At 45.5% G+C, this 24,668-nt stretch overlaps 1 protein-coding gene across 5 annotated transcripts in view; it reads left to right on the top strand.

The window, feature by feature from the left end:
* Positions 1-11,057: 11,057 nt before the first annotated feature.
* The window catches only part of TNRC6B (trinucleotide repeat containing adaptor 6B), a 225,200-nt gene continuing 211,589 nt past the window's right edge, over positions 11,058-24,668 (top strand). The window contains exons 1-2 of one of the 5 annotated variants that reach the window (XM_074375586.1): positions 11,058-11,411; positions 11,625-11,709. In XM_074375586.1, coding sequence (XP_074231687.1) covers positions 11,341-11,411; positions 11,625-11,709 — 156 coding nt within the window. In that variant the 5' untranslated portion in view covers positions 11,058-11,340. The other 4 variants (XM_074375585.1, XM_074375589.1, XM_074375588.1 and 1 more) reach the window with 4 other exon arrangements.

Consider the following 24,668-nt stretch of genomic DNA (forward strand, 5'->3'; position numbering starts at 1 on the left):
AGGATCCAGACTGGAGATTCTAAGTCACTGCAGCCTTGAGCCAGGCCGTCTTTCCAGCCCCAGGTTCTCCCTGTGCCAATGTGGGGTTATTCGCACTCTCTTCATGGAAACAAAGCAGGTGGGAGACCCTATGAAGAGGAAGCTACACAGTGTCGTGGGACAACTGCCAGCCTGGGAGGCAGGGCACCTCCCTCCTCCACCAGGGGCTCTGCTCATCTGCTCATACCAGGTGACCTCTGACCCCCTCCAGCTCTAAGATGCTTAGGAAGAGACAATAATCCAATAATCTTGGACTGAAGATCTTGAAGTCCTAAAATGCAGCTCCTAATGTTTGCTTGTCTGCCCAAGCTCCAGCCCACTCCGTTCTGCCTCCTGACTTCTCAGTTTTTGGTCCATGTGCCCTCTGTTCCAGCACTTGCTTGTACTTTGTGAAGTATTCTCTCTCATCAGATCTCAAGGGGACATCTGGCCTTCCCAGCTGGATGGCAGGTTCAAGGGTGGATCATGCCCTTGGTCCCTCTGCAGCTGCTCCCACCAGGCTGGTAATGTCAGAAGGGCTCCGGGAGGAACAGGGATGAAATAGTGCTCCAGGTGTGAGGCCTGGCTTCGCTTCCCGCACCTCACCTGCACCACCAAGCTGCCCACTTTCCGAGTCCGGCCCTTGTAGGTTGAAGGCCAACAACTGGCGTAGCTCCTTAGGAGGGTGACCTTGGATGAGCAGAAGCACTTGAGGGCTGAGACCCTGGGGCTTCTGTGCCCCAGACCCTGCCCCACAAGAGCAGGAAGCACCGGACTCCGCGCAGAGCTGGGAGGCTTTCCCTTTAGATTTGGCAAAAATGTCCCAGCCTCCTTCGTCAGAGGTCCCTGGGGTGTGGTTAGCCCTAGGCCTGATCCTTGAGACAGCCTCTGCTAACAGCACCACCCTATGCCCGTATGGAACTGAGCAGAAAGGCTAGATGGAAAAGGAAGCCTTCGGATATGGAAGAAATTGGCTAGGGGCAGGGGAGGGGGGGCTTGCTATGATGCTTTTCTCTTTCTAACCTGCTGAGCGCCTACTGTATGCCAGTCACCGAGCTGGATGCTTCAGTCATCTGCAGGTTTCAAACTAAAAAGCTCAGGAAAAAGCCCTTTATTTACAGAGTTAACCAAAAGTTTTCCTGTATATCTGGAGATTGAGCCTCACAAAGTCATGTGATGAGCAGCTCAGGTCTTACTGCCCCATTTTTCAGATGAGGGAGTACATTGTTCTCCCCAAATCCCACAGCACATAAAATGCAGATCTGAGCCCGCTCCCCCAGCTCAGGGCTTCCTGCCTTCAGCGCCAGTGACACTTTGGACACAAAATTCCCTGTTGGGGGACAGGCTGTCCTACACGTGGTAGGATGTTTAGTGGCACCCCGGCCTCTACCCACTAACTGCCAGCAGCACCCCTTCTGCTGAGACAACCAAACATGTCTCCAAAGTTGCCAAATGTCTCTGGAGGTTAGAATCTCCCTGGCTGAGAAAGACAGCTCTCTGCTTTAAGCCCTGAAGGCCTACAGGCTGCTTCTCCGAGGTGCTTTCATGTGCAGACCTCCTGTAAAACAGACCTTTGATGGAACACTTTGACCCAGAGAGGCTGGCTGGCTCAGCCAAGATTTTGCTTCCTGTGACGGACACAACTGCGTCTTCCATCTCAGTTCTAGTTCCCTTGCTGAGCTCCTCCCCGCCTTGCAGTCCCCGGAACAGGTGTGTGCACCTGCACACATCTGTCTTACCCCACTCGGTGCCCTGCCACCTTTCCTCCCAATCTGTTCCCCTTCCTTCATTCTCAGTGACATCCTGCACAGAGAGCACCATGGGACAAACCTGTGCCAGCCCAGCAGTGTCCTCACCTCAAAAGGCAGCCAGGCTGACAGCAGAGAGACTTCCACACTCCACAGTGCAGGCCAGGTGGGGACTGCTACCTGGAGTGTCACAACCACATTCTGAGTGAAGCCCCTAAGCAGCTAATTCGCCCTGCCCTGCACTGTGGATGTAGCTGATCACCCGGCCATGTGCCAGTCATTCCTCCCTGCCTGGAGGCCCCAGCGGCTGTCACTGGCATCGTCTGCACGGCTGTTTCAGCAGCTGGAGGTTTGGTGCAGAACAGGCACCCTGGGCTCAGCAAGCTGAGCCAGACCAGGGTTAAGAGGATGTGCACCCTAGGAAAGGTTGAGAAGCAGCAGGTAGCAGATGTTCTCAGGGCGAGCCATCACTGAATCAGCCAGAAGGCTTTGAAAGGTTAGGCAGGTCTGATCTCACTCCTCCCCTGCGAAGCTTCTGCCCTCCCAGCTACGAGCCAAGGGAGGCCCTGCTGCCCACTACCCGCTCCGGCAGCACCTGCGGCTGCCCTGCACCAGAGGTACCCGTTCTGCGTCTGGGGAACAGAAACTGTCTTTCTGCCTCACTGTCGTATCCACAGTATCTGCTCCATAATGATTTGTTAAATGATTGGACACTTGACAGCCATTTGATACAGCGAATCAGACAGGTTAATCGATGTGGGTGGTGTCAGATGCTCTGGAATTGATCGTGACCCTTTCAGTCTTGTTCCTGGCTTCTGAGATGTGCAAAGGCAGGACAGGATTCTACTCTCTTCTATTTAATGTCTTAAGAACTGCGTTTATCCAAAGTCCTTCCTAATCAAATCCTTTCTTCTGAGAGGGCTTCTTTCACATGTATCCTTAGTGGACTGTCTCATCTCCCAGTTGCCCCAGGCTGGGTGGGCCCAGGTCTCCAGGCCTCTCTGGCTGCTCAGGGATGACCCTGTCTACATGCTTCTTTTAAAGCCTAACACAAAAGCAGGGGGCAGGAGATGGGCCTTGAGGTGACGAAATGTATCCAAAGTCATCCAACAAGGCATAGGAAGGGCTAGAACCTGGTTATCTGGACCCTCCTAGAACACTCATGGCATCAGGTAGCCTCTCCAAGCGACAGCCATATGGAGACAAGTTTTCATCAGAAAAGTGGCTAGAAGTTAGGGATTGTCTGCAGCCACTAAAAAGCAGCTCCAGGAACAGATGTCCACATCGCAGGAGACTAGCTAGGACCTGGTACGGAACCCAGCAAGTGCGCAGGAGCCTGGAGGAGGAAGGGAGGAAAGGCAAGAACAGGCAGTGTGCCCACAGAATCCACGGTCCTCAGGGCTCCAGCAAGGAAAAGGCTTACCCACCCTGTGCTAAGAACCAAGAACCATGCCTGGTGGGTCTCAGTTTCTGAGTGCAGCTTGGACTCCCAGGTTAGTCTCCTGGAGGGTCTTGGAAGGTGGGAGATGGAACAGAGAAAGGCACTTCACTGCAGTACTTGGAAGGCTTTATTCATTTGTTTATTCAATCAATATTTACTGTGCTCTAGGCATAGTAATGAACAGTGAGCGAGGAAGGCCCTCACGGATTTAGGGCAGCGTCGGGGCATCCTGCTTGCTGCAGTCCGAGCTGAGGCTTAGGGGAGAGAGAGGACAGTCTGCAGAACAAGCAGGCTCACGATGAATTCCCCACTCCGCCTCGTATTAACTGAGTGACCCAGCAAACTGCTCCACATCCAGCAAAGTAAAATGGGGGTAATCTTGGTACTGCTCTCCAGAGGCCGAAGGGAGTGAGGCCTTCAGCACAGTGGCTGACATGGGGGAGGGGCTCTGTAACCCGCATGGCCTCTGGCAGCGTTACACTGGGGTTCATCACTTCCCTCCTGGGACATTCTCTCCTGGATTCTGTCCCCTGCTCCCTCCCTGAATAATTACCCCTATCACATTGAGTAGCTGGCACTCAGAGCTAAATGCTCAGCCACCTAGAAGAAATTTCAAGGCACAGGTTTTGAGGAAAGAAAAAACAATAAAAGGTGGGGAAAAGTTCCCGATGCTGCTTGGGAGCAGCTCTGCTCATCAGGGCCCGAGACCCCTGCCGCAAGCCCACACCCACCCTCACCCCCACCCCACCGCAGCTCTGTGGGTTTGCTCCTTGTGACCATAGACGAGGGCCACTGTCTTACCTACTTGTGCAGAAGTCCCACAACTTTTCTTGATCGATAGTTTTGGGTAAAACAATTTTCATTTGTCTGGAGAATCCTTCATATATAAAATACAAATTAAACCCAAATCAATGAAACAGCACGTCAGAAAAGCCTGCCGACCTGTACCAAGCCACCGGTCTTCCGGAGCCAGTCCTGAACCCTCCGTGCGGCTCCAGACCCTGCCCAGCTTTCTTTCAGCCTTTCACGCTCACTGGCGGGCCGGGACTTGGGCCGGTGTCTTTCCGGCAGCCCCGGAGGGGCGGTGAGTCCTCCAGCAGCGCGCGGGGCTGAGAGCACGGCGGGGAGATGCTACCACCTTGCGGCCACTCGCAGGGCCTCTCTTTCCTCCTCAGGGTAAGCGTGAGAAGGCAGAGAGGCCAGGGGTCGGCAAACTTTCGCAAATGGCCAGATCATAAGTATTCTAGGCTTTGGGGACATGCGGTGTCTGTCGCGACCGCTGCAGTTTCAGCACTACAGCATCTACAGGCAGTATGTGAGCGAGTGGACGTGGCTGTTGCAATGAAACCTTATGGACACTGAAATTTGAATTTCATATCATTTTCCTATGTCACAAAATGTTACCTTTTAATTTTCCCACCTATTAAATAAATGTAAAAATTATTTTTAGCTCATGGGCCATGCAGAAACACAGTGGCTGGATTGGCCTGCAAGCCTTTGTCGACCCTTAGCCCGGGACATTTTCTTCCAGGCTCCTAGCACTGACTTCCAACTGTCACACCTGTGATCCTTCCTTACTTTGCCATTGCCATTATTAATCACCTCTGTCCTTGAGAAAGTCTTGGAATGAATAGAGAATTTATTCTCCTGCAATATTTTATTGTATAGAGGCACACTGTCATCAACAAAAGAAGCCAAAAGGTTGTGTATAAATGTCTGGTACTGTGTACCACCTCTGTTATTCTTCTAAAGCGAAGTATTCATGTACTTAAACCATATTCTATTTAATTGTGTTTGATTTAAAAAATATATATGAATCATGTATCTAATATATATATATGTATATAATATATATAAAACAGATTGCTGCCACTGAGCCCTCTTCCTAATGGAAATTCTGAAGTTGTTGGTTTTCACTCATTTAAGTTTACGTAAGTGTCCTTAAGTTTATATAAGGTGCCCAGCCCTGTGCTGAGGGCCATAAAAGAGCCTAGAGTTTTAACCAACATGTGTTTAATATTTACTTTTATTCATTTTTTAGTTCAAACAAACTTGCTGAGAACTTACTGTACCCCAGGCACTTTAATAGACAGACCTGGTTTCTGCCCTGAAGGAGTTTATAACCTGGTTGAGAAGATGGACACAGAGAGGCAAGCACGATGATGGAGAAGCACGGAGGGGCAGGGGGTGGAAGCCCAAAGGAGGAACTTAACTCAGCCTGAGGGTGGAGGTCAGGGAAGGCTTCCTGGAGGAGGACATGATCTCTGAGCCGACACCTGAAGAGTGAATGGGGGAGGGGAGAAGGAGACTAGGCATTCCAGGAAAAGGCCCAGGGCCTAGAAAGAACTCTTTTGAGAGAATAAGTATCAATGACAGTATCTGCCCTCAAGGCCTCCCAGTCTGGTGGGTGAGACAGGCTATCACAAGCTGTTGTAAGGCTGGGGAGAGAGATTAAAATTTTCTCTGTAGCCTCATGGTAAGCAGTGGCAGGTGAGGGCTCTGAAGGCTGTAGGCACCTCCCACAGCCAGGGAGGCTGGGTCCGACTCTACACAGGTCCTGAAAGATCTCGGGGGGGGGGGGGGGGGGGGAGAGAGACATGGGCCTGGCTTCTCTGCCCCCGAAGCCCCTGAGGGGAAAAGGGGCTTGAACTGAGCCTCAGGGAAGTGTAGACCTCAGGACAGGGGAGGGAGGAGGGGCATCCTAGGCAGCAGGGACTGCTCTGCAAACTCACTGAGGAAGGAATGGGCATGGCCCAGCTGCAAGGCCACCAGGAAGTCCTCCCGAGGGTCCCCGGGAGGGACCCATCCTTCCCTGTGTCATTCTCACAACTCCAACCAACAGGTGTCATTTTTCTCAACACTTCCAGTTAAAAACTGTGATCTTTAATAGTTACTTAACCTCTCTGCCTTAGGTTCCTCATCTGTATCTACCTCATAAGGTTGTTCTGAGGATTGAATAAGATAATACCTATACAATTAGAACAATGCCTGGCACCAAGACCAGCTTCATGGCATGAAGGCATCTAGAAGGCGAAGCGTTGAACTTTTGCTTTAATGTTCTGCTGTTGCTGTCCTGAAATTCTTAATAATTTTGGAACGAGGAGCCCCAATGCTTTCATTTTGCATGGCCAGTCCTGCCTGGCATAGTATGTACTTAACACACTTTTGGTTTTATTATTATCTTAGAGTCTAGAATAACTAATCTGATTCAATATACTTATTTTAGAAATGAGGAAACTGAAGCTCAGATAGTTTATGTGACTCGCACAAGATCACACAGCAAATGACATGCAGGCTAGAGGGCTGAGAGCCGTGGTGAAGGCAGGACGGCGACCCAGCTCTGCACCCCCATGCCCACCCCACGCCCCCAAGAAGGCAACAGAAGGAGAGAAGAGAGACAGATTCCTTAGAAGGAGCTTAGAGAAAGAGGGGGAGATGAAAAAGAGCATGAACAGTTGTAGAAGTAGGAGGGGAGCTAGCTATTTTGAGGAACCAAGAGAAGCTTCTCAGCGTAAAACATAGTGGTGGAGCCATGGAAACCAGGACTGAGAAAGTTTCTTGGATCTTGGCCACGAAGAGGTCATAGATGAGCTTAGAGAAATGAGTTTCAGTAGAGAGTTAGGGTTAGAAGCGAGGTTTAAGGAACACGAGAGCAGGTGGTGGAGATGGCCACAGGGCATTATTTAAGAAGCTGAGAAAAGGAAATAGAGGGGGGAAGGGGAGGAAGGAAGGAAGGAGGGAAGAAAGTAATTTTAAAAGGGGTGGGAGAGGAGCCACATCCCAACTGGGATGCAGAGGAAGGACCATCAGAGGCAGTACTTTAGCCAGGAAGAGGGGCACCTCTTTCCCAGAGTCTGCAGGGGATGAGCTGATAAAGGCTATGAGGGTGACTGCTCATTTAGGGGCTGGCCGTCCCCCCAGCAGCACTGTGGCACTTCCAAGGTAGACGTCTCAGGGCAACACAGCAGCCTGGAAGAGAGCTGACTCACTGGAGTCAGAGGGCCTGGGTCCAGCTGTGCGGTCATTGACTGTGGTGAACTAGGGGAAGTTAGTCAGCCCTTCAGTGCCTCAGTTTCTCTACCTGGAAAATGGGCATAACCTTGGTCATTGTGAAGATTAACTGCTATGATTCACGTAAAGCCCTCAGTACCATGTCTGACACACAGCGAGTGTTCACAAAAAGGGCAGCTGTTACTAACAGCACACCTGTTTCTCCAGGGAAGCCCCAGGGCTCTAGCATGGGCCAGCACATGGGAGGGGCTGGCGTTCCTGGTGCTTCCCCAGGAACTTTTCAGGAAGTGTGGTCATAAGAAATGAGAGGTGATTTCGAGGTGGCACAGCGTCTGTCACAAGGGCTTTGTTGCACAATAAATGCTACCAGACATGTAATAAATGCTGATGATCCTGTGCTCTGTAATCAACACCCTCTAGAAAGTACCCCTCCCCCTCAGCTCTTGGCCTTGGCTGTGGCCACACCCACTGCCCAGTGAGCCATATCCACTGTCAGCGATCCCCTTGCCTTTTGGATTCGGTTTCTTTACAGGGATCTTCCCATGATTACAAGTTTGAGAACTGGAGAATGCTTTACAAACACTTCCAAATGCCTCACAGCAATTCAAGGCCAGTGCAAAGGGTAGAGGGAGTTCTCCTGTGTCACAGAAATCAGAGCTGGAGCCATTCCAGCTGGCTATGTCACCCTAGCCTCGTGGGTCACTGCAGAATTGTTCGCAGAAGTTCCCATTGCATTGGATTTTGGCCAGGCCAACGCAACGTTTTCAGGGATCACAGAACAATCTCTCAAGGGAAAAAAGAGGGAGGCCTGTTGCTTGGAATGGCTTAGAGCACTTTTGGTAGCCATCCAAGGCAGCTGAAACTCTTTCAATCTGCCTTCCCCTCCAGCGAAAAGCCAACTGTATAGAACACCACATATAGAGCTCTAAGAATAGTATAACGCTCTAAGAACACACTGCACTTGGCCTGCGTACAAGTGTGCAGGGCTTGGCGAGTCTTTTTACTCTCAAACCTGGGTGGGCTGGAACAAACACACAAAATATTCTCCCCAAGTAGCATGCAGGGGAGAAATGAGAAAGAGAGCCTAGGAGAGCACCCTAACATCTTATCCTCTGACCTGGGCTGTCTTTTCAGGGCATTGACTCTGCAGCCTGTGAGCTGTAGGGCAGTGAGCACAGCAGAGCACCTCCTCCCCCCATTCATTGACTCCACACTAGGCTGAGCAAGCCCCAAAGTCCTGTAACAGGTGGTAATCTGTCATTTGTTGCGACAGGAATTTGAAACCATCATCCTCCACAATAAATATTTGGTTGATTTACTGGCTTCCTTCCCATAAGTATAGAAAGTGAGGACGGGTTCCATCTAAGGGTGCAGCTCTGAGCTATGAGAGTTCTCCAAGTACAGACAAGACCCTAAACCACACCCCACTGTAGGAAGAAGGATTAGACGTGAGCGTCTATTCCTAAAAGAGTCTGCGAAGATACTCTCCCTAATGGCGATTGGCTCTAGTAGTGGGATTTGGGAGATACTTTCTACTTTAAAACTTTCTGTATTGTTTGAAATGTTTACTCAATGTTACTTGAATGACTGGAAGAATAGCAATCTTATTTGCAAGTTATTTTCCTGTTCTCAAGTGGGCAAACACTACAGGGTTCCTGGCTTCCAGCTTTCTCCTGGGGAGGGAAAGTACAACAGGGTGGAGGGGACAGACCCCTGAAGGCCCCCAAAGATTATAAGAACAGGCTTTGGCCACTCCCAGATATTCCTATCATGCTCTCTGGCCCCAGAGAGCAGGCACTGCAGGTCACCACACATCTCCAGTCTCCTGCAGCTAATCACAATTCATCCTTTAGTTCTCCTTGTAGATGTCACTTCTTCAGGGAAGCCATCTCTGTCCTGCCAAGATTGAGTCCCATGTCCCTCCTATGTTCTTCCAAGCCGTCTGTGCCGTGATTACCTGTTTACTTGTTGGCCACCCACACTAAACCGCGGTCGCTGAAGGCAGAGGTGTTTTAGTCATCTATGCAGCCCTTGTACCTTAGGAAAGTGCTGACAAGCTCAATAAACATTTACTGAATAGTTGTTTATTGGAGGACCTTTTATAATCAGCAATTTAAGAGATACAAAGAAGCAAAAGAAACCATTTGTTTTCAAGGAACTGAAAACCGAGTTGGGGAGACAGATGTGTCCAGCAATTAACTAAAACCAAGCACTAGTTTAAGGGTTAAAATGGAGTTACAAACAACCAACTATGAAGATAAGGAAGGTTTTGGACCCTGGACATTTCTCATTCGTTTTGTTTCCTAGTTCAGAATCCTCATATTGGAATGCTACTATGGGGTATGTGCACCTGGTTACAAGGATTCAGCTTCTTAGGATCTTTCATAGAATTTGATTCATGATTTTTCTTTTGTCTTTCTGCTGGCAGTTGCCCTAGGAGTACCTGCCATTTAGTCTTAATTGATGTCTGTGAAATACTTGTCCTCCTCTGCTGAAAGGCTATAAGTGTTGAGCATTATTACTGTGTTACAGTGGGTGCTTTATTATTAAAGCATTGCCAGTGAGGTTACACAACAGCTTGGATCAGGAGGCGAAACAAGGGTGGTGATCCCACTGAAGCTACAGGGGATGGGGATTTGGGATGGTAAAATGTTAATTATCTCAGATGGAATGCGGGCTAGAGTCCAGCACTGTGCTCCTAGAGATCATTTCAGTCCCAGAGGTTGGAGCTGGCTCTCTAGCAGTGGGTCCTAAACACCCTGTCCTCCCCTGGCTGGAATGTTGCATTCACTTCGCTGAAAGCTGCCACAGAGAAAGAATCCAATGGCCACAAGCCAGGAGCACACATTCTGCACAGCATCAGGGGCTACTCTGGAAGCTTTCCAAGTGCTGAAGGGCTGTTCTATTTGCATGCAGTAAATTATTTATTTCTAAAGCAATTTTTTTTTTCTTTATCTCTCTTAAGACTTTTTCTCGTTTCCAGACCTTTGAGGGCTCTCTTCAAAAAGTGAACTGGGGATGGATGGAGGGGGGTGATGGGGAGGCAGGCTTCAAACAGAAAGCTGGTAAAAGTGTCCATTTACTTATAAGGCTGAGAAAATGAACATAGAGGTAGATGGGCTTCTGGTCAGGAAACATGACTGTTTAGAGTGGGTAGTAATGGGTGCTGGAGAGGATGCGGTGGAGGCAGTGACAACCTATCCATAGCTTTAGTCCCCAACAATGTCACCTCCAAAACCTATTGAGGAACTAGGTTCTGAATGAAACGTTTTTGAGGTGTTGGGTTGGCTGATGGGTACAATTCTAGGCTAAGGGAAAGGCACTAAAGTACAGTGAGAAGAGCGAAGGCTGGAGTCAGACAGACCTGGGACCAAATGCCCGTCTATCAACTACTTTCTATTTAGGTGACCTTGGGCAAATTTCCTAACCTCTCTGGGACCTTAATTCCCTATCTGTAAAATCCAGAGAATGCAAAACTCACAGGTTTAACCAGATAGTCCATGTAAAGAGCTCTGCACAGGAGCTGGCACAAAGTAGGCTTGCAATGAAAGGTAGCCGTTACTACCTTACTACTACAGGCCGAAAGACCAGATCCGACCCAACCTCCCTAGCAAACAATTAACCCTAGCACAGCGAATCCAGATCTAACTGACGCGTCTATTTGCCCAATAAGGTATCAGGAAAGAACTCAGTGGAGACAAACCAATGGCATTAGCCCTTGTTGTTGGACGAGCTTTCTTGCCGTTCCTCCAATAGTTTGAAGATTTGACTAGAGAGTGACATCCTGACAGCCCAATGACGCACAACCAGCCCACACTCAGCACTTCGGAGGGGATAAATCAAGGAGTTGGGACGTATAGATTCCGTTATTAGGCAGTACTGGATGGAGAGAGGAGCTTAGGGGAAACAGCGCGAGAGCGAGGCACTAATGAGCTAAAAAAAGAAAAAAGACGATGGTTGCGCCAAACGAGCTCGGCCGCCATCATGCTCTAGTTTCCCCTTCGCCTCTCCCGGTCCGCGACCGAGGAAGCGGCCTCTGGGATGCTGAGGGGGTGTGTCCCCGAATGATTGGCGCAGGCAGCTCAGCCAATGCTAGCTCGTCAAACGGGACGCACTTAACCAATGAGGGGCGACGGCAGCGGCGAGGAATTGGAGGGGCGGAACAGCAGCTTGACGGCCACAAAAGCCAGCCAGTGAGAGCCGGCAGCATCCTCCCCGCGGCCAATGGAGTGGGGCCCTGGGCGGGCCCCCGAGTGTTTGTGTTGTGGTTTTGGGGGAGGGAGGCGGAGGGGAAAGTTTGTTTATTTTGTTTTTAGTTTCTGGGGTCCCCGTGTTTCTCTGAGGTGAAGCGGGAGGGAGTGACCCCCCAGGCGCCCCTCAGTCTCTCTACTACGTCGCCTCCATAGCCTGCGGAGAAGCGGGGACCGCGCGCATCGCAGCGCATCGCCTCACAGCGGAACGCCGCGCACTCGGAGCCGGCACGGCTCGGCGGTGAGTGAGGACCGACGGCCACTGCCGCCCTTCCCCTCCCCCGCTCACCGCCCTGTGGGAGCTGGGCGGCGGGGTGGGCGAGGACTCCCGCGGGAGCGCGCGACGCGGGCCGGCCTGTCAAGCTGAGGCGCAGCGTGTGCGTGTCCTCGCGAGTGAGCGCGCGCGGCGGGGAGAGGGCCGGGAGGGGCGTGAGCGCGCGCAGGGCTGGCGGGGGCGGCGGCTTCGGGCGCGCGCTCTGTGGGGTTGGCGTCTGCTGGGTTTGACCCTGGGGCGAGGAGGGACGCGGGCGACGTCCGCGCGCGGGGAAGGGGCGCCCCGAATGGCAGGGCCGGGGCGGGCCGGGCGGGCGCGCGCGGCTGCGGGCGTCACGCGCCGGCAGGTGTGAGCTGGGGGAGGGCTTCCGGGTGGGCTGGTCGAGTTCGCTTCCCGTCGCTGGGGGACCTCGGGGCAGGGAGGGGTCCTGTCGCGTCGGGCCTCTGCCTGGCGGTGGCAGAGGGAGGCGTCAGGCCTCGGAGCCTCCTGGTCCCCACCTGTGTGCAGGACCTGCGTGACGGAGTGAATGCGTTCCCCTGCTCAACCCAGGCCGGGGGCTCCCCACCCCACGCCTCACCCCAGAGCCCTGCGTGTGTCGCCACCTTTTGAGATTCGCTTTCCACGAGGAAAGGAGGGGCAAGGGGAATATCAGCGGACGACTAGCCCAAAGTGTTTTCTGCCGTCCCCTGGACCTGCGCCCTTTGGTTTCAAACTAGCTGGTTTGCCACAGTGGGCTTAAATACACTGTAGTGACTAAAGACACCCTATAAATCTCGCCTCTTGTCTGGCGCCTTAAGGACCATCAGTTCTTTGAGGACAGAGTCTTTTACAGGCTCCTTGCTTTCCGAGGTATCTATTTGGCTGTTTTATTACTTTTTAGCGTCTATGCTAGAGATTGAGCGAGGGATAAGGTGAATTTCAAGTTGTTTTTTTTGTGAAACACTATAAGCAAAATTATACAACTAAATTGGCCAGAGATGTTTCTTCATAGTGCATAAAACGTCATTAATTGCTGCCATCCCCTCCCACCCCTCGGCAGCAGTTAGGCAAACAGAAATGAGGTATATAGGAATCTTACATCTTAGCATTTTGTCGAAGTGTAACAATAGAGACTTTCCTTCCTAGTTGTGGGGAATTTCAGTAGGATGATAGTTTACTGTTGCTTTGGAGGAGTATCTTGGCTTTGAAACTGTTTATTCTTTTGGTAGTGTTATGTAAATACCTCTTAAAAAGCAGAACTTTTAGCATGTTGGCACCTCTGCAGTGTGCAGTATCACTGTAGCTAGATAGTGGGGGAGATGTGAATTTCGTAGGTCCGTATAGTAAGGCAAGTATCCAGAACACAAACTGGCTTGTTCCACTTGGGACGCTTGGATGGTAATAACGATGCCTTTATAGTTTCTTAGTTCCTGACGATTTTTAAGTGCTTGTCGTAAACATCATTATTTGAGCAGAATAATTTCTGATAGGACTTAAGGAGAAGAAATTCCCAAGCTGATTTTATAGGGTAGCACATAAATGTCATGCCCTTGATATGGGAAGTAATTTTTTTCTCATTCAAATGGAAGCACTTAAAAATGTTTTAAATCAGAACAATACCATTTGTTCAAATGGTAGTAATAATGTTAGCTGACCTTTTTTATGTGCTTGGCATATGCCAACCTATTTATATTTTTTACCTAATCCTTACCTCGGGCCTGTGGGGTAGGTATCATTATTGTTTTATGAATTAGAAAAAGAGCCTCCAAGAGCCCCACAGCTAGGAAGTTCGAGGGTACAGGTTTAAAGTTTCTGGTTTCAAAGCCTGTGCTTGTTCCATTTTGTCCCCCTAAATTATCCGGAGGAAGAAATGCAGAAAAGTAGAGAGGAATAGAAAAGGGAAATGCCACTGATGATTAGGTTGCCCATACCTAACTGAAGAATTTAAACTCATTCTTAGTTTATAGAAATTAAAAACATTTTTACCAGTGTTACATCTAAGCTTTGTTTTAATTTCCTCTCTATTTAATTTTCATGAAGATAAATCAAAATGCATTTAACCCAGAGGTCAAGGCTTTCAGAGCCCTTTGTGTGGATCTCCACTGCGGTACTTTGCTACTGTGATTAATCCAGGGACCAGGCGTTACTCACTTTTGTATCCAGCAGCGTGTTTGGCATATAGTAGGAGCACAGTAAATATCAGTTGACTAAGGAGCAGAATTAAAAATGTAATGACTTTGGGCTCGTTTTAGCAGTTTTAACAGGACAAAAAGAAAATGAATAGCTCATGTGCAAAAGGCATGATCTCAAGACTACTTAAATGGAGTAATTTATAGTCTTGGAAGTTTGGCTCTGCTAGTTAGCTAAATCTCCCAATTCTCCTTATTTGTTTGAGCTCCTGTGTGGTTCTGTTCTTCTTTCACCTCCAAAGTTCTAACAGAGGAGGCTATACTGACTGTTTCCCTTCACTACTTAGTTACTCTTTGAACCTTTGCAGCCTGTCTTCCAACCTCACCAACACACACTGAGGCTTTTTCCAAGGTTGCCAATTACCTAATGGTTAATTTCCCAGATATACTTTCAGGCTTTATCCTGTTCTGTTTGGTCTCCCTGTAGCTGTCAGTTCTTTTGACCACTCCCATCCCTTAAAATTTTTATAATTTTTAAAATAACATATAGTAATATTGACTTACAGTGTGTGTACTTTTCTGTGAATGTTAACCCATGTGACCACCACCACAATCAGAGTACAGAACAGTTCCATCACCCTCAAAAGTTTCCCCCATACTTTATCCCTTTTGATAGCCCTTTCTCCTGACTTCTGTCCCAGAGAGAAACAAACACTAAGGATCAGACTCAGGCTCCTTTTGTTGCCCCCCCCCCCCCCCGCCCTTCTCCTCCTTGAAAATGTTACCTACTTTTGGGACTTTATCTGTCTTCTAACCTAAGTGTCCATGGCTGATCTCTATTCTGTTCTCTAAATTAACATCCATATTTACCCACTGGAATTCTTCCCTGGTCCTTCATCCTCAGTATGTTTAAAGTTGTGCCTCACTTTGCCTCTCAGCTAATGCCTCCCAAACCAGCTCTTCCATCCGATTTTTCTGTATTTTTCGGTGGTGCCATCTTTCTTCCAACCTTGCAACCCTGGAACACTTGGAGGGCCTTATATTACACTCTGTTATCCCAGACCTGGTATCCTGCTACTCAGCTCCAAATACTGGCTCCTGCCGCTTGGCTGCCAAGCCGGCTTCTATTCAGTAGGCTTAGTGGAGCACAGGTAGTTGGACCACTTCCCTGGTCAAAACCCCTCATGGCTTCCCACTGCGCTCAGACCCGTTTGGGATTTTATTTTTCATTCTGTGAGGCTCTGCAAGATTTAGCCTCTGCCTGCCTCTCCAGCCTTCTCTCACCTTTTTATGGCCCACCCCCCACCCCTTCCCGACGTTCAGACTGCACAGTCTCCCTTTCAGTTCTTTGAACTACCCAAGCCTTTTCCAGCCTTAAGGTTTTTGACCATACCACTCATCTGGTGTGGGCTGTTCTTCCCCCGTAGTCTTCACTCACCTGACTTCAGGGTTCAAATTAAATTGTCACTTCTTCAGAGGGGCTTTCCTTTATGACCTCGTCTGCTACTTCCATCCACCCTCAGTTAGGCCTCTCAGAGCTCCTGTTCTTTTTTCAGAGCTTTCACCACAATTTGTGATTCAGAACCGTGTCTTTTTTGCTTCCCAAACGTCCAAAGCCGAGCCAAGTAAGAGGCATACAGTAAACTCTGGGTGAGTATTTGTTGGCTGTTTGTGAGTCTAGGCTTTTGCTTTTATAATTTATTGCTATTTTGTAGTTTCTGGTGGCCTTGCTTTCTACCTTCTACCTTCTCTGGGACTTGATTCCACTGGTGGAGGTCTTTCCACATGGAGATCGATCTGAAATTGCTAAGGAAGACACGGATCCGGTCTTGATCCTCTGCCTGGAGCCCTTACCAGCGAGCCAGGTCTAACCTAGTCCTAAACCGTGGCTGGCCTTGCCAGTCCGCTGAGCAGTGCACCTTAGTTATCTGGGCTCACGTCAGTGCTTGCAGCTGTTACTCTTCCCTCACCTCACCCTGGCTCTTGATTTCCTCCTCCTCTCTACACCCAGCCTGGGACTTCCAAAGACCTTGTATACTTTCCAGCTGAGCCTGCTCACCCTTTGACATTTGCCAGCCTTTTGACATTGACTAGTGCCTCTGGTATCTTGATCCTACGGATTGCCCCCACACTGGTCTTCCGGAAACAGTGCTTTGTTTATGTTTCCTGCCCCCTCCCCAAGTGTACCACAAGCACTTAAGTTTGAAAACCTTCAGTTGTGTTTCATTGCTTCGAGGGATTAAACTCTTTAGCTTGTTACTTAAAGCTCTCTGGACTAGCACTGTGCAGCAGAAAGAGAATGCAAGCCACAGATGTGAGCCACATATGTAATTTAAAATTTTCTAGTAACCACATTAAGAAGGTAGAAAGGGTGAAATTGATTTTCATAACACTTTAATTACTTCAGTATATCCAAAATATTATGTAAACATGTAATCGGTAAAAAAAAAAAAATGACATGCTTGACATTTTTTTCATGTGAAACTCTGAAACCTAGAATGTATTTTTTACTTAATACATGTCAATTCAGACTAAGCACATTTCCAGTGCTCAGTAGCTCCGTGTGGCTAGTGGCTACCACGTGGGGCAGCACAGCTCTAAAACCGTGTCCTCAGTATCGTTGGAGCGTTATACCTGGGTAATTAGCCACCACTGGCCTTTTGGTAACTCTGTTCCCCTTCCCTAGAACCAGCTCCTTATCCAAATATGCTAACCTACCTTGCTGAGACACCTAAGACCATCCCTAAACTTCAGTTCTTACTATCTCCTCTGAGTCACTTTAACATTAATTTTTGTATGTCATTGTTTTTCCATATAGCAATTACTTATAATATTTATCAGTTTGTATTATAATCAGCGGTAATGTTAAAGTATTTAACAACTGATCAGGTATGGGAATAGGTGCCTGATGAATTAGAACCGATGACAACTGAACCTGTGTTCTCATCTCTGTGTGTGCTGAATTACAGCTCTGATTGTCCTGGGTTGTGTATTGTTGGCTTCCTCTGAAAGACTGAGTTCCCTGAAGGAAGGCTTTTGTCTTACTCATGTTTGCATCCCTAATATAGCTCCTTACCTGGCCTGTAGTAGACAATCTGTAAATACTTTAAATCAATGAACAAATGCTACCTTGTATTTTGTTTTATTTTTTATGTGCTATGTTTTATCTTTTCAACTGGATACTAAAATATAAGTCCTTTGAGGACAGAGGTCATGAATTATGAAGGAATAGATGGCAGTTTCTTGTTTCTTGATTGTCTTCATAGGAGAATTTCTTCTGAATGAATATTTGCTTTTAAAAAATAACTATGTTTAAATATTGTTATGGGTTTTCAGACTGGGTCAAAAATGAGGTTTGACTTTAATTTAATGAAACTTATTTTCTTTTGTGGTTTGTAAGGTGGCTCTGAAAGCAGCTTCAAAAGAAGAGCCCCTTGGAATTAACGCATACTTTTCCAGAGTTAGGGGCATGTTTGGTTACCGGAATGGCAGTGAGCTAGAAGTTGAAAATCCTGTATTGGTTTGTATTGCAGACCTATGCTTGAGTACGATGTACTATGTTCCAAGCACAGGAATGATTGAGAATTCAAAACCTAGTAAGTAGTATTAAAAAAAAAATGCAGTTTTAACACGGAGATGAAATTATGAATTCTTCCTTGGAAAACTTAATTCCTGTCTGCACCCTTGTACTTTACTCACTTCTAGCATGGACACTACACTGTAGAGTGTTTCTAGATCTGTCTCTCCCACCAGATAGTGAGTTTCTTAAGAGCAAGGTTGTGGCATTCATCTCTGCATCCCCAAGCACACACTGCACTGCGCCTACCTTATTGTAGGCACTCAAATGTTTGTTGAATGAATATCCTCGAATAAATTACTTAGTTTTGCAGAACCTCAGTTTTTTTCTTTTGTAAGTAAGGAATCCTCTTCCTCAGAGAATTGTTGAAACTGCAGCAGGAATAATCATTTAAAACTATAATTCTGTTCTGTATATATGTTATACCTCAAATATAAAACATTTACCTAAAACACAAGTGTAATTCTAATTACATGTCTCCCCTACTTAAAACTGGTAATGAGTCCCCCAAACCCTGCAGTCCACCCTCTGGAATACAAAATCATGAGAATAAGTCCCTTATCTGTCTTGTTCACTGAATGCCCAGTGAAGACCCTGCCTCATTCCCTGCCGTTCTCCCCTTTGCTGCCTAAACTCTTGCCACACGGACCCACTTCTGGTTCCTGAAATGCATATTCCTCCCCACTCAAGGTTTTTCTTCCCTGCACTTGCTGTTCCCGTGGTCTGGAAGCCTCCACCCCAACCCTAGTTGATGCCTCTTTAATCCTCAGAGTCCATTTTATGTGTCACTTCTTTAGTGACTTCCTAATCCCCTCACTCCAGATTAGGAGATGTGTTCCCTTTAACACTCAGTTGTAATTAAATAATCGTTTCATCCATATATTGTTACCCCGCTAGAACATAGCTACATGAATGAAAATACCTTGTCTGTTTTGTTCACATTTGTATCAGCAGCATCTAGTGCTGTAAATTGCACAAAGTCCCCAATGAATATTTTTCAAATAAAGTCAGGAAACAGAAGTAAAAATAGAATTTTTAAAAAAGTCATTCTAATGTTTTAAATAAAGTAAATATATGGAGGCAGGGAGGGGCTTTCCTTTTTAAATTGTCTCCAGGTTCTACTTTTTTCTTAATTTCTACTTGTAATAGGTAAACATTTTAATATTACAGAAAGAATATTATAATTAAATTTTTTAATTTTTCTGAAAATTTTATCTGGTCATTGTAGAGTTTAATGAATATCTTTTAATCCTTATTAGTAGAAATGATCAGAATGGTTATTCTTTTAAACACTTTTTTATATGGTAGGAACTCACATAACTGCAGTTTCACTGAACGTTTGAGTGCATCCCATGTGCTGAATGCTATGTTAGCAGATAGGACTACAAAGATGGGATGAGAAGAGATCTTTGCCCCCAAGGAGTGCACAGCTAGGTGGGCGAGGCAGACACGAACACAGATGAGTGCCATTTGGTGCAGTAAGTGCTACAGTAGACACACACGGGAGGGGGCAGGGGTGAAAAGGAAAGTCATCAACACAACTGGAGGTCAGGAAAGCCTTTCCAGGGAAGGTGACACGCCCACTGAGTCACAGAGGAAGAGGGCATTTCAGGCAGAGGGAACAGCCTGTGTCTGCAGAGGCACGAAGGGGCGTATTTAGTATGTGGAGAAGATGACTAGCACAGTGGCATGCTTATGAAGCTGGTGTTGGGGTACAGGGCCAGCAGCTGACTTACTGGCTAACTGCGATATGTCAAGACTCAGACTCTTAGATTACACTGCATTTTAAACCTGGAAATAACCTTAGAAATAATCTGATTCCTTATATTTGAATTCATAAAGGCATTTCAGGTATCATTCAGAGAAGATAGTCATAAATCAGCATGGTGCTTGTCACTTCTAATTAATATACTTGCTTGAGTATAGTGCCTAAAACCATGCAGATGATTTCAGGTGGAGTTAGAAAGTGGTGACTCATCTAGGAGCAGAGAGTAAAGGAAATGACCTCCAGATTGCCTGAGGCTGATCCACCTCATAGGGCCAGATACTGAACCAGTGAAAGGGGTGAAATCAGAAAGGATTACCCAGAAGGGCCTCCAGGTACTTGTACTGGGAAAGATGATTTCTACAGCTTGAAATTTTAGTTTTACTTATCTGTAAATCTCCAAAGGGTTCACAGTACTAGCATTAGCTTAATTTGATTCTCAGCTAAAAGTGAAGAAAGATTTATTGAATGGAAATTTAGCCTGTTGTCTTTCATTTTGACCCCTCTTTAGTTTAACAGCTCTTTGCTTTCATGTCTCTTTCCATCCCTTTTTCTCAGCCCTGTTATTCTTAAGTAGTGCCTCCTTTTCCCCTGTTCACCCCAACTCTTGCCATCTTTCATTCTGTTGTTTTCAAGTACAATTGTGGAATGTCTGCACTTTATTGACTAACCAGTTTCTCAGCTTTTCATATTCAGAGCTTGATATTTTTGAGAATGAGAAGTGATTAAGCTCTGGCAGTGCTGATCACACTCAGAAGATGATAATTGACCTATTGGAATGTCAATTGCTACAAATTTCTGTGTGTTTCTATTGACCTGCATTACAAGGGGCTAAGGAGATAATGGATGGTAGGGAGAATGACAGCAGTGAGTATAGTTTATTTCAAGATGTGTGGAAAAAAAAAGGAAGGAGAAAATATAAGAGGGCAAGTTTGAGAAGTCACCAACATCTTAAAGTAAGATAGAAAATCTATTTAAAGGTGTATAAAGGACCCAGGAGGGAAAGAAAAATTGAAGCTGCTTAAATGGAGAATGTAGCTGGTAATTGATGGGGCCAGGCCACCAGATTCTTCCCAAGGGAATAGGTGGAGTGATAATTGTTAGAAGTTCCTTGTAGTTCCTCTGCTAAAGAAGAGGAAGTCAGGAGTTCTCTCTTGGATACCTGCAGCCCAAAGCAGGTTTATACTACTTTTTTTTTTTTTTTCTACATCACTCAGCAAAGTGGTTTAGGTATAAACAGTCTAAGAGATCAATCCTCAGTATTGAAAGAAGATACTGATTATAACTTTAAACTTGGTCCAGTTACCAGGTCATACTATGTGTAATTTATGACAAATGAACATGTTTATTAACCCTGTATCTTGTGAATAGTACAGTTACATTGTATTCTTTCCCTAAAAGTGTGAATTTATTACATGTATACATTTAAAATGTACTGCAGTTTTTATAATGCCTTCTTGGCATGTTTTTACTTTAAAAACATTACTAAGAACCTCAAAAAGTGGAAAGGCCCAGGTCACTATATCAAGAGAAATGTCTTGAGCATCTCCTGAGTTCTGATGTGGAGGAAGGAGATACAAAATAAAAGATGAAACCAAGGTTCTCCTAGGAGCTAGAGGTTTTTCCTTCTGTGAAAATTTTGCTGATGGTGCATCAAGCTCAGTAATATCCTTTTCATGAGGAGATATTTTACCCAGATGTATATCTCTTTGGGACTTCTAAATATTGAACTCTCCACTTAGATGTATCATGGACAACATATTTTAAAATAAATCTTTCACCAACTACTTTGTTTTTTGTCAACCATCTTTTCTCTATAAAAGTTTCATATTTTTATACCAAAGTGTTTTAGATTTATCATTTTTTGTTTTGCAGTTGGCTCTATCCCCTTAAACAAAAGGGCACACTAATTATTGATTCTCACTTAAACCACGCAGGTGGGTCTGTGGATTGGCATAAAGAGAGGAGGTTTGTTTCTGCCCCCACATTCCCAATATGTGGCTGAGACACAGGCCTGTGGGTGGGGGAGTTGGAGGGGGGTGGAGGATGTTACTTTTAAAGCACCAAGAGAATTAGTGAAAAGGCTCTTTGTGGAAATAACAAAAACAAAACAAAAGAATGAAAATGCAGAAGACATCACATTTCAAGCCAGTAAGGGCTGGTTTGAAAACTTTAAAAAGGGGACCCTGTGCTCCACACACAGCTTGTGAGGTGGCCTCAGCACATTGTGACACCACCCCACGCTTCCCGAACCTGCCAGAGCCAGGGCTCCACACTGATGCAGCGTGTTTGCTTTTGAAACAAATGCTCCCTAGACTTGTATTTACTGCACTTAAAAATGGGTATTTAATGTCATATTCTCTTGCTTTCCTTTAATCTCCTATTTTTCAGGCCTTGGGTTTATTATCATTCGGAGCACCTTTCAATAAGGTAACTCTGGAAGCTGAAGACAAGGCCTCTGCTTCACCTCCCTTAATGATTTGTTCACTCTGTTGGGTCCCATCATTGGGAACCATCCTCCCAGTACCTGAATCTTGAAATCCTGAAACACTGAATCTTGAAACGTTGTCATGTCTGTTAACTCTTTCTATGTGGCTTTGGACTTCAGGCCTCTCTTTCTGTTTCCGGCCGACATCCTGCTTCTAAGTCATCCTCAGGCTGGATTATTAAAATAGCTTCCTGTCGGTGGTCCTGTTCCACTTTCTCCCCAGAATACATTTCCTACGTACTATTTTCTTTTCCCTTCTTGATCAACCTTTCTTACTCTGTGAAATCCAAACCCCCATCTCTGAGCCAGGTCTCCTAATGCTTCCCTCAATCAACTGTCAGTCATCCCCTCGCTTTGAGTCTTTGTTTGCTACCATCCAGTCTTTTCTCTGTATTCCATGTGACTTTTTCCCCGTTTGTCCCCATATTTTATTTTAATTTTTTAATTTGTTTTTACTTTTGAGGGGAGGTAATAAAGTTTATTTATTCATTTACTTTTTTTTTTTTTTGAGGAGATTCTGGGGATTGAACCCAGGACCTCGTTCATTCTAAGCACGCACCATGCCACTTGAGCAATACCCTCCCCCCTTGTCCCCATATTTTATAAGGGCTCTGCTTTATGTAAAATAGTCTCCCTTGTTTCTGAATTCCAAACCATTTTTCTTCCTCTTTCTCAAAAAGCCTTCTGTAAACTGTCTTCCTGGAAGTCTTTCATTATTAACGACCTCTTCAGTTGGGTACAGCTTGTTTTTATTGGTACGATTGTGACTCTAATGAACCAAGAAAGTTTGCCAATTTTGTTCATTACTTCTGGTGGCATTTTTGTAGGGCAATTATATCACTTAACAAGAAAATTTTACTGTCTAATCTTTGAGTTCTAATTCTTGCCTTATTGTACTGGCTAGGTACTCAAGTACCATAATGGAAGTAGTATGTATGTATGTATGTATGTATGTATTTAACTTTTTTTTATTGATTTATAATCATTTTACAATGTTGTGTCAAATTCCAGTGTAGAGCACAATTTTTCAGTTATACATGAACAAATATATATTCATTGTCACATTTTTTTCTCTGTGAGCTACCATAAGATCTTGTATATATTTCCCTATACTATACAATATAATCTTGTTTATCTATTCTACAATTTTGAAATCCCAGTCTATCTCTTCCCACCCCCCACCCCCTTGGCAACCACAAGATTATATTCCATGTCTGTGAGTCTATTTCTATTTTGTATTTATGCTTTGTTTGTTTGTTTGTTTGTTTTAGATTCCACATATGAGTGATCTCGTATGGTATTTTTCTTTCTCTTTCTGGCTTACTTCACTTAGAATGACATTCTCCAGGAGCATCCATGTTGCTGCAAATGGCGTTATGTTGTCGGTTTTTATGGCTGAGTAGTATTCCATTGTATAAATATACCACATCTTCTTTATCCAGTCATCTGTTGATGGACATTTAGGCTGTTTCCATGTCTTGGCTATTGTAAATAATGCTGCTATATGAACATTGGGGTGCAGGTGTCATCCTGAAGTAGGGTTCCTTCTGGATATATGCCCAGGAGTGGGATTCCTGGGTCATACGGTAAGTCTATTCCTAGTCTTTTGAGGAATCGCCATACTGTTTTCCACAGTGGCTGCACCAAACTGCATTCCCACCAGCAGTGAAGGAGGATTCCCTTTTCTCCACAGCCTTTCCAGCATTTGTCATTTGTGGATTTTTGAATGATGGCCATTCTGACTGGTGTGAGGTGATACCTCATTGTACTTTTGATTTGCATTTCTCTGATGATTAGTGATATTGAGCATTTTTTCATGTGCCTATTGATCATTTGTATGTCTTCCTTGGAGAATTGCTTGTTTAGGTCTCTGCCCATTTTTGGATTGGGTTGTTTATTTTTTTCTTATTGAGTCATATGAGCTGCTTATATATTCTGGAGATCAAGCCTTTTTTGGTTTCATTTGCAAAAATTTCTACCCATTCCGTAGGTTGTCTTTTTGTTTTAGTTATGGTTTCCTTTGCTGTGCAGAAGCTTGTAAGTTTCATTAGGTCCCATTTGTTTATTCTTGCTTTAATTTCTTCTAGGAGAAAATTTTTGAGATGTATGTCAGATAATGTTTTGCCTATATTTTCCTCTAGGAGGTTTATTGTATCTTGTCTTACGTTTAAGTCTTTGATCCATCTTGAGTTGATTTTTGTGTATGGTGTAAGAGAGTGTTCTAGCTTCATTGTTTTACATGCTGCTGTCCAGTTTTCCCAGCACCATTTGCTGAAGAGACTGTCCTTGCCTCCTTTGTCGAAGATTAGTTGACCAAAACGGAAGTGGTATATTCTTGCCTCCTTTGTCGAAGATTAGTTGACCATAATGGAAGTGGTATTACACAAATAACAAATGCTGGCAAGAATGTGGGGAAAAGGGAACCCTCAAATGCTGTTGGTGGAAATATAAATTGGTACAGCCACTGTGTATGGAGGTTTCTCAAAAAACTAAAAATATTACTACCATATGACCCAACAGTTCCACTCCTGGTATATATTTGAAAAAAAATGAAAACACTAATTTGAAAAGATAATGCACTCCTGGGTTCATTGCAGTGTTATTTATAGTAGCCAAGATATGGAAGCAACAGATGAATAGATAAAAGAAGATACGGATATATATAGATGTATATATATGTACACACATATACATGCATACAATGGAATACTACTCAGGGATAAAAAATGATGAAATATTGCCATTTGCAACAACATGGATGGACTTGGAGGGTTTTATGCTTAGTGAAATGTCAGAGAAAGACAAATATTGTATGATATCACTTATATGTAGAATGTGAAAAATAAACTAGTGAATATTAACAAAAAAAGAACATTCAAAGAGAGAGCAAACTAGTAGCAGTGAGGAGAGGGAAGAGGGTAGGGGTAAGATAGGGGTAGAGGATTAAGATATACAAGATACTAAATATAAAATAAATAAGCTATAAAG

Source organism: Camelus bactrianus, chromosome 12 (assembly GCF_048773025.1).
Source record: "Camelus bactrianus isolate YW-2024 breed Bactrian camel chromosome 12, ASM4877302v1, whole genome shotgun sequence".
Taxonomy (NCBI): Eukaryota; Metazoa; Chordata; class Mammalia; order Artiodactyla; family Camelidae; genus Camelus; species Camelus bactrianus.